We start from the raw sequence: 12,314 nt of genomic DNA, 5'->3' as shown, positions 1-12,314 counted from the left end.
GTCAATCCCTGATCCAGAGCTGTACTGTCATTTCTCTGTGGTCACGGCGAGCAGCCAGGAGCAGCTTATCAGAGCCCCATGCCGCTCTGCTGCGGCTCTGCTGCTTAGTTGTTGCTCAGTGACAGTGTGCTTCAGAAATATCAGCACTCAGCCTCTGCCTCCCCTTGCAAAGCCTTGCCAGCCGGGGCAGGGACGTGCATCATCTCTAATACATGCTGAACAAATGCCTGCAGTCTTTTCTGATGCCATCCATGTCAAAACACCAAGGAAAAGATGCTTCCTTCAGTGCCACAGCTTCTTTAAACATTTAACTGCCCTATCCTCTGTGATGCTCTGCCTGCAGTCCTCAAGATCTTCCTTCTTTTTCTCCACCCTTTGTCCCATACTGCCACCAAGATGACTTGTCTTGTTAGCTGAAAAGCTCTTCCATTGAAGCTAGACAGAAACTAAGCTGACAAGGCTCTTAATTTAGGCATTGAATCCATGGTGAGGCCTGCTGTTTTACCTAAACATGGGCTTTCATCGCATCCCGGATGGAGATGGAAGGAGGAAGACAAAGCAGAGCAACTCGATCTGACACCAGCTCCCACTCTTCCCATGAGTTAGCCCAGCAAACGGATCTCCTGTCAGACAGTCATTCACATTTTAGCACAATGCAACTCTGACTTCATGATGCATACTTTAATTATTTGATTCCTTTCCGATTTTGGATAAATTTATTATTATCCAAGATTTAGTGCTCTGTATCTTAAGAGTGCTTTACATTATCCTCCACATTGTTGCCTGTGAGAGACTGGTAAGTATCTGTAAAGCTAATTTACAGAAAAGGAAGCACAGGCAGAGAATTTGTGTGACCTGCCTAATTCTGTGCTGTTCCATCAGTCACAGGATCAGTCATTACAAGCATGTCTGGAAGTGACTGTAAGCTACCATGGCCCAGTTAAAATTCGTGAAAATGTGACATTTTTCCTTGGTGAGAGTTTGTCTTTTGACCCCTTGACTTCCTACCTGAAGCAGAATGCTCATGACCTGTGGGAGGGTCAGGGAAAAAATAACTTCCAACAGGATGTTTTCTAGGGATTGAAAAAATGTGAGGTGCTAGCAAAAGATGGGAGTGAAGATTCAGCCCAAAGTGTTGACCGACACTACAGATCTTTGCAGAAAGAAGCAGTGGTTTTGTACCTTAGGCAAGCCTTCAAGGAGGCAACCTCCAACATATGCAGAGCTGAAAGAGGAAGCTCTCCTTTCAACAACGAATAGTCTCAGTTTTCATTATTTCTACTGTAAAATATTAAAGCACACACAAGAGAAGTAATCTAAGAATGGTCACCACTGGATCTTGTTTAACTCTGGCACCGTCCACAGCCAATGCTCAGGGCAGAGTGCAGGAAGAGAGCAAGCACATATGAAAGCTTCCTTCCCCTCACACTATCCTCACAACCTCCCAGTGCCTCCAGCTCAGGGCACTGCCTCTTCAGGTAGTGACAAGGCTGCCCAGCAAAGACAAAGCAGAGGTTGGTTTACCAGCTGATTCTGTACTTGGCTGGCTCCCCATTTCTGTTATGTCAAAAGGACACAGTCCTGTTCATCGTGACACTTCAGAAAAACCCCTGTTTGGCCCTAGCTTGCAAGATATGTCCCAAGAGAGGTCTAAAGTCCTTTGGAATTACTGAATCTTGTAGTGCAACTACCAACATGCTAGCAGGGACTCAGCTAAAGCTCAATTCCTGGTGATAATGGGTGTTTACTGAAAATATTCTAACAACAGTCAAGTGCTGGCACCCTTCATTGCTCACTACTGCTTGTCAGGCAGTCATGCCACAGCTACGTCTCATAGCACAGAACCTTTCCCAGGATGAGAGACAGATGCTGCTCAGCAAGCACTCTCTGAGCAACTCTTAAAGAGTTACTAAGCCTCACAAATCCTTGTTGAGGTAAGGGCAGGAGCAAGGCAGAATGCAAAACACATTCCCAAGGACCAGCTGAAAACTACATCCATCACACACAGAAAAGCTTAGGGCATTTCAGAAAACGCAGTGAGATGAAGTAGTGACTGATAAAGCATGGAGTGGAAATTCTGTCACAGAGAAGAAGTAAAAGATGGTCCAAACCAGTCAAAGGCACTTCACTGAAAAAGAGAAGGTAAAAGGGAAAGAATAGGGTCAGAGTGAAAAAAGCATTGGGTATGCCAAAGACTTACAAACACTTCTCTTCCATACTCCTGTATTTTTCTCCTAAAAAGTAATCATGGCACTAGAGGGTTGGGCATCAGCCGTTTATAGCCTGCTTTCCTAAGATGAAGAGGCTTTTCTGATCACAGGGCTGCTGTGTATGTGCACCCTCCCTTTTCTGATCAGTAATACTAGAATTTACTATTTTTTTTCCAGTCCCATTTCACCAGCGCAGCATGAAAGTCTCCGTCATGGTAATAAATGACGTATATAGAAGGAGATGCCTCCAGCACTCCTCTTGAATTGAAAGGATGTGACTGGAGCTCCCCTTGTGAGAAACAGTTCTTAAAAAGGAAAAATACCAGTAGGAATTCACTCTTGGTCCCAAGACACAAACCCATCAGAAGCCTAAAAATGAAATGAAAATGAATTGTGGCAGGAAAGGCAATGGCATCCCCCAGGAAGTTGTGAATACCTTAAGGAAAACACGAGAAGGGATGAAAAGGATTTGTACTTTCCAAAAGAAAGACTAAAACCAAACAAGGAAAACAGCATTATCTATACGGAATTTATTTCCTCCTGAAATAAAAAGCAACTGACTAAAGGATTCACTTTTACAGTCAAGTTGGGAGAATTCATACGTCCACTCAAAAGACACTGAAGTACCATACTTGCGACAGATTTGTGGAGTGCCTGGGTAAGAGCAGAGCAGGTGCCACCAGCTGCACCTGCACTGGTGCTGAGCACCTTCTTAGCCAGCTCACAGCCTCTTGGTATGAGGCTGCATGGGGACCTGAAGTAGGAAGCTCCCAGTGTAGCACTGCGGGTCGAGGACTGCATCTAAAGAGCACAGAAAAATGCACGTCCTCCAACGGCCCTTCCATTTTTCTCCCAGAGACCTTACCTGAAGACCTTGACCACTTAAAGCAAGTGGCAAAGTCTTCCATCTCAGTCAGGACTCACACTGTTACAAGGGCAGCTGTTGGAATGTGTCATTTTTTTTTTTTACAGTCCAAGAGAGTGCAATAATAGATCTTTTACATTTGTACCTTAGGAAAAAATAATCTGAAGCCAAGCGGAGAGCCCTAGAAGATATGACAAGGCCATCACAATGAATGGTAACATCACAGAAAAATAAGAAATGTAATTTCTGACACAGATAATAACAAAAAGGACCAAGAAGATATTTGGAAAAGCAGTCATTACCCAGCATTCACGCTTACATGGAAAACTCTGGGATCCCTCTTGCTGCGTGCGAACAACAAAAGAACTGGCAGCTTTCTAAATCTAAAGTAGGGTTTCTGCAAGATTACAAATTTCTGGCAAGATAAAAGGCTGGTCCTAAATACTCAATGTTTCATATAAACCCAATGGCACCTGGAGGAGGAGTATTAAATTTCCTTTGTTCAATTCCAGCTATAGGAATGATTTGGCCTCCTTAAAGCTCACTGCTTTAACAAGCTTTACACAGGACTAGACATTCACCTTGATGCAAAACATGGCAATCCACTAATGGGGATTCAGAGATGCATTCTTCAGCAAAGACATTTAGCTTCTGCATTGCTAGTGGAAAATACTAAGACAACTCTGAGATAATTGGCATTAATTTAATCATTTTCTGGGATCTACTGCCAGAAAGAATGCCCCACAGCCTACATCATGCTGCTTAGAGGAACAGGGTACAGTCAAGCAGCACCACAGGGAAGGAAGATCAATAAAGCAGTGGCTAGGTGTTGTCTGTGAGGAAGCCCAGCCTTCACTCACCCCTAGAGTACTTTCATCTGTTGGCAACATTAGCTCTGGGGGGAAAAATCAAAACTGAGCAACTTCCTATTCTCAAATGTTGCTGTGACGCTTCACAGGAATTACCGTTTGGGTGCTGCCTGGTCTCATGTCTTCAGCTGAGCTGAATGTGTCATGGTGAGTGAGAGCATCAAAGGAGCTAAATGTCTGATGGGAGATAGAAATGCATCTACAGAACCCAGCCTGCAGGGAACAGTTTTGATTTCCAGTTCTCCTGAAGTATCCATATACTGTTTTAAAATCAAAATATTTGCAGTTCTGGTGCATTCACATTTTTCCATGAAACATTTAGACTTGTTAAAAAAAGGGGGGGGGGGTAGAGAACCATTTTTTCAAACCTCAAACATTTTTCAAAACGCTTCTTATTTGTTGACTTTCATTGTCAGCTACAAAGCACAGTTTTGGTTTCCTGAGTTGAAAGGAATTGGGATGATTCTAACGGGAGGAAATGCAAAGTTTCAGCAGGTCTTGATCTGCCAAAAATGAAATAATAAATATTGGCCAAAGGATGTCCCTAGAGAATTGTATTTGTCTTCTTCCATTTTTAAATTGAGCCAACGATTGATCCGATTTTGTGGACATGGCTATAAATAAGCCGGTTAAAAACAAACTTCACCTGTAGTTTCACAGTGGGCTGACTAATCCTTTCTTACTTTGTTTGCATAGTGCTGCAGCACACAATTAAACAGCCAGTCATGACGCACTCACTGTGTTCTCCCTCAGAGGTGGCCACATCTCATTCTGAGCGTCTTTTTGCAAAATTCATTGTGTCCCTTTACCAGGAAAGATGCTTTGCAAATGAAGGCTGCTGCTGCTATAAAATTGGAGCTGCCTCTTCCTAGTGCCGTGAACATAAACATCAGCAACTGGATATCTTTCCAAGATAGCTTCCTCTGAAGCAAGAGAGGAGAAAGAAAAGGGGAGACTTATCATTATTGTACATCAAAGCTAAGTGTAAATATATATTACTGAGTTAACAGTGTGGAGGACTGACCACATGCACTCATCTCGCTAAAGCAGCCAAAGGAAAGTGTCACAAGTCCAGGCAAATCTTGGCGTATGCACAGCTATCATTTTGTAACTACTTGCTGTCCAAAATGCCAAGAGAAATCAACAGGACTTTTGCAATGTTTGCCGGACTTTGATCAGGTTTGGGGTGCAAAATCAGGAAGTTTGTGGTAAAGGAAAAAAGGTGGAGTCAGAATCCAGAAGCATCTGGATCAGCTTCAAGCAAAGTTTACCATCTGCCATTAAGCATTACCCCAGCCCAGCACCACCCAGAAGTAAATGTAAGCTGCTGCTGGAAGTACATTTGTAGCAGGACCAAACTCCTAGCAGGATCAGGTATACAACTGTCCTAACGCCCAGAGATCACTGAACGTTTGTAACAGGACCAAATTCCCAACAGGAAAAGGGATACAACTGTCCCAACATTCAGAGATCACTGAACATTTGTAACAGGACCAAATTCCTAGCAGGAACAGGTATGCAACTGTTCCAGAGATCACTGAGGTTAGAAACTCACCTCCTTTCTTCCCCTTTCAAGCCAACAATCAGACCTGCCTGTCGTCAGTTCCCACATGTGTTCAGATTTTTTTCTCCCCTGTTCAATTTTGCCGGAAAAGGGATATGGCTTAATTTGTTTGGACTGACCCACTAAACAAACATGAGCAGGACATGGAGTGCTAGCAAAGGTGCATGTGTGTATTCATGAAGGGAACTGACTTCTTGCTTTCTTGATGTCACAGGCAAGCCTCTTTTAGACATATTTATGCTGGAACAGACTCCACATTTTTTAAGCCCCAGAGGGATTACTTTAACAAAATTTGTGCTTCCTCTGGACTTTTTTCTCAACAACTTGCTAAGAGGGGAGGAGAAAACCAGTTCCTGATCTGCTCTAAGATATCCTTCGTTTGGTTCCAAAGTTTGGGATTTACTCACCAAAAGGCAAGAAAGCTGCTACGAGCTGCAATGCAGCGGGGGAATGGAACAAGGTTTGGACCCCTGTGATTAATTCAGATATGACACTTAAAAAAAAAAAAAACAACTACTTTCCAGGTTCTATTTGATGTTTTCAAGTGACTGGAGAACAGGAGAGGAAGCGGAGTGGGAGAAAAATGTTGCTTCATATTGTGTGTATAATTGACAGTAACTGTTTCCAGGCAAGAAACTAAATTAAAGCAACATTCTCACCCACTCTGGAGTTTCTAAACTGTATCTCCATTTGAACAGCAGCACAATAAGCTTACTAATTTCTCCCTACGATAAGCATTTACTGGGATTTGTCTACTTCCCCACCTCCAACTCATAAGGGCCTTTACTAACAGATCTCTTGTAAAAACAGAAGTCTCAAATGGCATTGCTTTCCCCTACATGTATATGTGTGTGTACATGCAACACATATATACATGTATACATGGGAATTATCAAAACACTATCATAAAGCCAGCGTTCTTTCTCGCTGCCCCTTCTCTTCCCAACCCACCTCCCTCCCCTTCCTGTGGTCAGCAAATTTGAAAACAGACTGGAACTTAAAACTTTCAAGAGCCATCCAGCCCTTGTTAGCACTGCAAACGTCTAGGTGCGTTAACAAGTCCCCGGTCCACTTCTAGGACGCGTGTTAACAAACGGCCTCTAGTTCACAATACTGATTCCTTGGATTCAGGGTCTGCTGTACTGGTTGCGTTGGAGACTTGGTTTTTGTGGGTTACCAAAGGCGACGTCTCCTCTTCAGACTTGCTGTTAGCAACTGCTTCTACGCTGACTTCTTTTAGCTCCTGCTCTTTATCTTTCTTGTCTTTTTCATTCAGGTAATTGAGGATACCTGCTCCTAGGGCGTCCCCTTCCACATTCACAACTGTGGTGGTTCGGTCCCTGGTTAAGATTAAAAACAAGAAAACAAAGCAGTGGCCTTTTAGTTTAAGAGAGTTACAACACCGTAAGGAGAGCCAAATTCATCTCCCCAGATCCACTAACATTAATGGAGCTACAGATGGAAGATGTTGTTACTGAAGGTATTTTCCACAGAAATATTATCACCATTTCAGAACTAAAAATGTGCACCAGAGAGAGTTCAAGGCAGGCCCAACTGTTACTATCAATTAGTTCTGGTCTCTCAGCAGGTCACAGCAACGCTACTGCTGTTTCTCAGAGGTCCTTCTTTTTCCAGACCACCCCCCTCCCCTTCCCCAGGCCAGCAGATTTCCAGTGCAAGTTCAGAGCAGGAACTTGATTTAGGCTTATTCAGAAAGTGATTCAGAGCACTCAATTCTCTGTTTTTAACCATAGAAAAACTAGTATCTTAGCCCAAACATGTACATAAGGCGTCCTTCCAAAAGCAAGCAGAATGACTGGGTTCTCTAGATTTCTTGTTAGCAGCACCCATCCTAACCATCAGTCCTACAGCACAAAACCACTATGTCTCAGGGTCAAACAGAAGATGTTTATGGCTCAAAGAAAACAATTTCTCCAGTGCCTTCTGAGATTTCCGTTAGTAATTCTGCAGCATTACTTCAGCATGTGCTTAACTTGTAACTGTGGTCTTCTTTGGCAATTAAACAGCTGGCATTAAAATGAGATACAGGGCTCTTCTGTCCCTCCTCCCTGCTTTTGTTACCACAAGGCTGAATTCCTCAACTGGAACAACAGTGTTGACCACAGAGGGGTACTACATATTTTGAAACAAAAGCAGCCAGCGTGACACAGGCTAAGGGTAGCCCAGTGAGAAAGGAACAGCAAGTTTTACACTCGTGCCTCCAGGCACTTCCGAGTACAGCTTGTGGAAAGCACAGCTACCACTGTAATCCCTCAGGAGATGAGACATGAAGGGCTAGCCAGTGCTTTGCCTGCCTCTCCTGTCCTTTGGAGGTGGCTGATCCCCAGGTGATGACAGCAAGAAAGAGTTCAGTAGCCCTAACAAAAATGTAGGAGCAAGATCAAGCTCCATAGATGTGTGTTAGTGTGTGAAAGGAAGGAGGCAATACAGCTGCCTTCTTTCGCAGCCTTGGCAACTCAAGACCGTCCTAAGACATCCTAATTTCCACATCTTCTGTGGAAGCAGGACATCTGTATAGAGAGGCTGGTGTTTCCAAACAGCAATGTGGAAAGACTATGTACATCTAAACCACGAACTGCCCCCAAACCTGTTAAGTGGAAAAAATCCTAGCAGGATCCAGATTGCTTTACCTTCACTGGCCAGTGGTTCAGCACTAACCAAATTCAACCAGCTGGCTTGAGAGCAGTTTGTGCTTTTAAATTATCGCATTGGGCTTATTGCACTAGTATTTAAAGTGCAGGCATGCTGTAAAAGTGCTCAGAGAAGCCCTTGCGGTTTGATTTTTTCTAGTATTCTAAGAACTCTTGATTTTCTAGTCCTTCTAAGGACTGCGGACAGACGAGCTTGTTTGAGAAGAAAAGCTGGGAGACCCTTTTCCAAGAGCTCATTTAAGCAATAAGAAAACATCTGCATGTGGCATTTACTCTTATCGTGTGGCTTGTGGATGGGTCCCCAATACTTAAAGCAAATTTACTAGGCTTTCCTTAATCTAATTTAGGTGGGACAAAAGATAAATGAAGGCTTTAATGAGGACATAACTACATGAGTGGTGAGATAAGCTCTTCCCAACAGAGCTGGGCAAGGAGAGAATCTCTCATGTTTCAAGGAGGGAAACTGCTCTTGGAAAGGAGAGAAGGAGCTGAGCAAAGGTTTGACCTCTTAGGTCTTTCCCAGAAGATGGAAGGAAAAGGTGATAATACTGTATAATAAACTTGTGATTCCCAGCAGCATGTTCCAGCTGTGACACTGCCCACATTTGTGATGAATGCTGCAAGGCCTCTGTGTGCCTGCCCTGCCAATGGACAGCAGCTCTCTGTGATGCCTGTGTTGGTGTTTTGATCAGTCTTGCTTTTATAGTTCAAACAATAGCTGGCAACAGCTTCTGATGAAGACTGCTGCACGCATATGGCTGGGAAAGCTTTCCACCACTGTTCAGATTCAATTTCCTTTTTCCTCCTTCCCTTCCAGTGTCCAACTAATTTCCAGCAGTGTCAATACCTTCTCGAACAAACTTTTAACAATTCTTCTGGAGGGAACTGAAACCAGGAAGAAATATGTTTCATTAAAGGCTCAGTAAAAAAACAGAAGAGGGATTGTAACATTCTAACTGCTTTAACTGAGCAGGGACTGCCTTTTCCATCATTCTCCATCACCTGTCATGAATTCCCTGTCCTGTAGAAAGCTACATCTTGTCAAGTTTTATTTTATACTACTCTACTTTGACTACCCTGAGCCGTATTTCCAGCTGAAAACGCTACATGTCATGCAACAGCACGTACACGTGGCCTAAAGTACTTACACAATCCAGTCCACTGCTAGTATCAAGGAGAGATCGTTGGTCGGAAGTCCAATGGCCTCCAAGATAATAGCAATGGTGAGGACTCCTCCGGCTGGGACCCCGGCTGCACCCACGCTGGACGCAGTTGCTGTCACACTGCAAACCAATTTGTGTTTCTGGTTAGCATTACAGCACACATTTCCCCGCTACGGCAACTGTAAACAAAGTCTACAGCAAGGACACGCAGATCATTTGCTTCCCAGGCAAACCCCTTCCTGCTTGTTGATGCGTAGTAATGGGGATAGAGTACAGTTGCTCAGCAGGCATCTGCAGCAGCTACCAAGGTAATGGCTCTGTTTTTAATACTATCATTGCCTTTTATTGGGGGAAAAAAAAAACCTGAACTATTTCCCACTACCTTACTACTATGTCCATTTCCAAGTCACGTATTGGTTCAAAGATGCTAAATACATTTTATCTTCTGGCCCCAAATGCAAAAAGGTAAACTGTGCCGTGCACTGAAAAGGGTACAGAGGAAGCTAGCTCCACAACAGGGAGCAGCACTGTCGAGCTAGGGCTATGCCGAAGCTAATTAGCTCTGACCAAGACTTCAAAACCCAGCCTGAGTGCTGTGCAGGACTAATGTGCTTTAAGACCTCGTCTCAAAAGTCCGAGTATACTGTTCATAGACACATGCTAATGGCGCTATCCCTTCTCTGTGTTTCGCTTGCATCCAAACAGACCTGAAAGCAGTGCATGTGCTAATGGACATGGATCGTGCACCTTTTTGTTTGCAGATGTCTACAACTGTATTTTCCTTGGGCTGTTATTGGGTAGTCCTCAGGCCTGTGTTAACGCCTGATTCACTGTGAGTACCTGAAAGGCTAATTTCGCCATCTGCAAAGAAAATAATGCCCCAGCCCTGTCTTAAATAGACAAACAATATACTGAGAAATGCAATAAGGAAGGAAATAAAACCTGGCCAGGAAGGGTAAAAAATGTAAGGTCCTAAGAGGTATCTGGTGGATACAGCTTATGGATTCTTGGCACAGTGAGGTGGGGCTAGAACTCCTAGGATACTCACTTCAGGGATTTTGGGGAGCGAATTAAAGAGATTGACACTTCACAGGGTATGGGACCTGGGAGGATGTTCCAGGCATGGAGAGGACAGAGTCCCAGACAAGGAGGCAGGACTGAGGTGGTGGAGGAGATAATGGGGAAAAGCATAACAATCAGAAGGGGGATGATCATTGTCTGACCTGGGAAACCAGTGATGCGGTGTTTGGAAGGGCAGAGGTAAACAAGAACAGAGTCTTCAGTATGACATTGATACAAAAGGAACTGAGAAGCTGGCAGGAGGGTTTTCTAGGACATTCAGAGGGTAAATATGGGGTAGCTTTCTGCTTAGTGCAGCATGCCACAGTTATTCAGCTTAACGGCAAGTGGGGTTAGGGGAGATCCTTAAAGAAGGAGACGGATTTGATACAGAGAACAGCTTTAAACAGCTCAAAGTCTGTTTCATAATTCAGTTACTCCTCCCAGGTCCCACCTTTTATTAAATAGAGATTCTAGCCTGTCTTCTAAAGCTTGAAAGACTCTGTTCTTTAATGACCCTATAATTATGTTTCATAGCAGTTTGCTAGCTTGAAGTCAGAGATGTGGAATGCAAACTGCTAGCTATTAACAGGGAGACCACAGGCTTTAATGTGTCTGGGGGCCAGAAGGATGTGGTTACAATAGCAAGCAACTTACAGAATAGTGAAGATTTGCCCAGCGTTGAGGTCAACATTGTTCAGCTGAGCAATGAACACGGCTGCCATGCACTGAAAAATAGCAGCTCCATCCATGTTCACAGTTGCACCGATAGGAAGGATAAACCTGCTGATCCTGTGGTCGACTCCATTGTTTTCCTCGATACACTTAATCATTGATGGGAGAGTGGCTGAACTAGAAATATAGAATAGGAAAAAAAAATCAAACACAAAGCATCAGGGTGCACTGAATGTAAAGGCCAGCTGCCTCATGACTGTCATGTTTCTAACATGCTGCAGAACAGGCTGTCAAGAAGATGATGCCATTTTGTAGTCCCTCTCTGTCATGACAGCAGTGTCCCTCCTTGTTGGTCTTGAGCCACAATATTTAATAATCTGCTTCCATCCAGAAATAGCTGGTAAGGACTCGAACCTCCAAGTCGCAAGAACTCACAACCTAACTCGGTATGAGGCATAATAGTGCTGTGGAATGATAAGGTCTCAAAACCTGCTGTACTATTACTTTCTCAAATGAACGGGCAAATCAAAAAACACTGCTGGACTTACTTCTTGCATTATAAATTGTAAGGTTTCATTCATAAACTCCCTCCTACTTCATGTTTAACTGGGCTCCTGTGACAGTCATGCATCTACTCCTTTTGGAGATGACCTGAAATGATTTTATTTAGTTATGATCTTTGATCAGGAGCTTGCCCCTTGGGAAAAGTGTAAATGACATGCTCAATAATTTCGCAGTCTTTGGTTACGACAAATAAAAGCTGTTCATGCCAGAGCTTTGACATCAAGAATGCTAAGTCACTTTACACTAGCTAATAAATTTGCTTTACCCATGCAAAATCAGTCTACAGTTGTTCTAGATCCTGCTGAACTTGGATAACTAAATATCATGGGACAAAGTCCCTCACTACTGATGCTCACTTTACTTAAAATTGAAAGGACAGCTGGCAAGATCTTTTTAAGGCAAATACTTTCACCTTTTCCCCACAGAATTTTCAATTCAGCATAATGCTACATTCCCAGTATCTTGAGGAATTGTTTTCAACAGCTAATTATCAGTATTTTCTGTGTGATGGGCTGCTGACAACAGTGTGACTCCCTATGCTCAGTAGCCTCTTTTTGCAATCTCAGGAATAGTATTTTCACCTAAAACTCAACACAATTTGGTGTTAGGATATAACCAGCTTGCAGTCACTAATACAACTGGTCTATAGTCCCAGAAGAAGCACAGAAACCCA

The 12,314-nt window shown here is 43.4% G+C and overlaps 1 protein-coding gene across 1 annotated transcript in view; it reads right to left on the bottom strand.

Moving 5' to 3' along the window:
• Positions 1 to 2,720: 2,720 nt before the first annotated feature.
• SLC1A4 (solute carrier family 1 member 4) overlaps positions 2,721 to 12,314 on the bottom strand; it is a 29,118-nt gene continuing 19,524 nt past the window's right edge. The window contains exons 6-8 of the mRNA XM_048060750.2: positions 11,060 to 11,254; positions 9,329 to 9,463; positions 2,721 to 6,848 (exon numbers count right to left, since the gene is read on the bottom strand). Of these exons, the coding sequence (XP_047916707.1) occupies positions 6,614 to 6,848; positions 9,329 to 9,463; positions 11,060 to 11,254 (565 nt within the window). The 3' untranslated portion in view covers positions 2,721 to 6,613. The remainder of the gene's footprint in view (positions 6,849 to 9,328; positions 9,464 to 11,059; positions 11,255 to 12,314) is intronic.

Source organism: Anser cygnoides, chromosome 3 (genome assembly GCF_040182565.1).
Source record: "Anser cygnoides isolate HZ-2024a breed goose chromosome 3, Taihu_goose_T2T_genome, whole genome shotgun sequence".
Lineage (NCBI taxonomy): Eukaryota > Metazoa > Chordata > Aves > Anseriformes > Anatidae > Anser > Anser cygnoides.
Note: the sequence above shows the minus strand (reverse complement) of the source record. Positions and strands in the feature narration are given on the sequence as shown.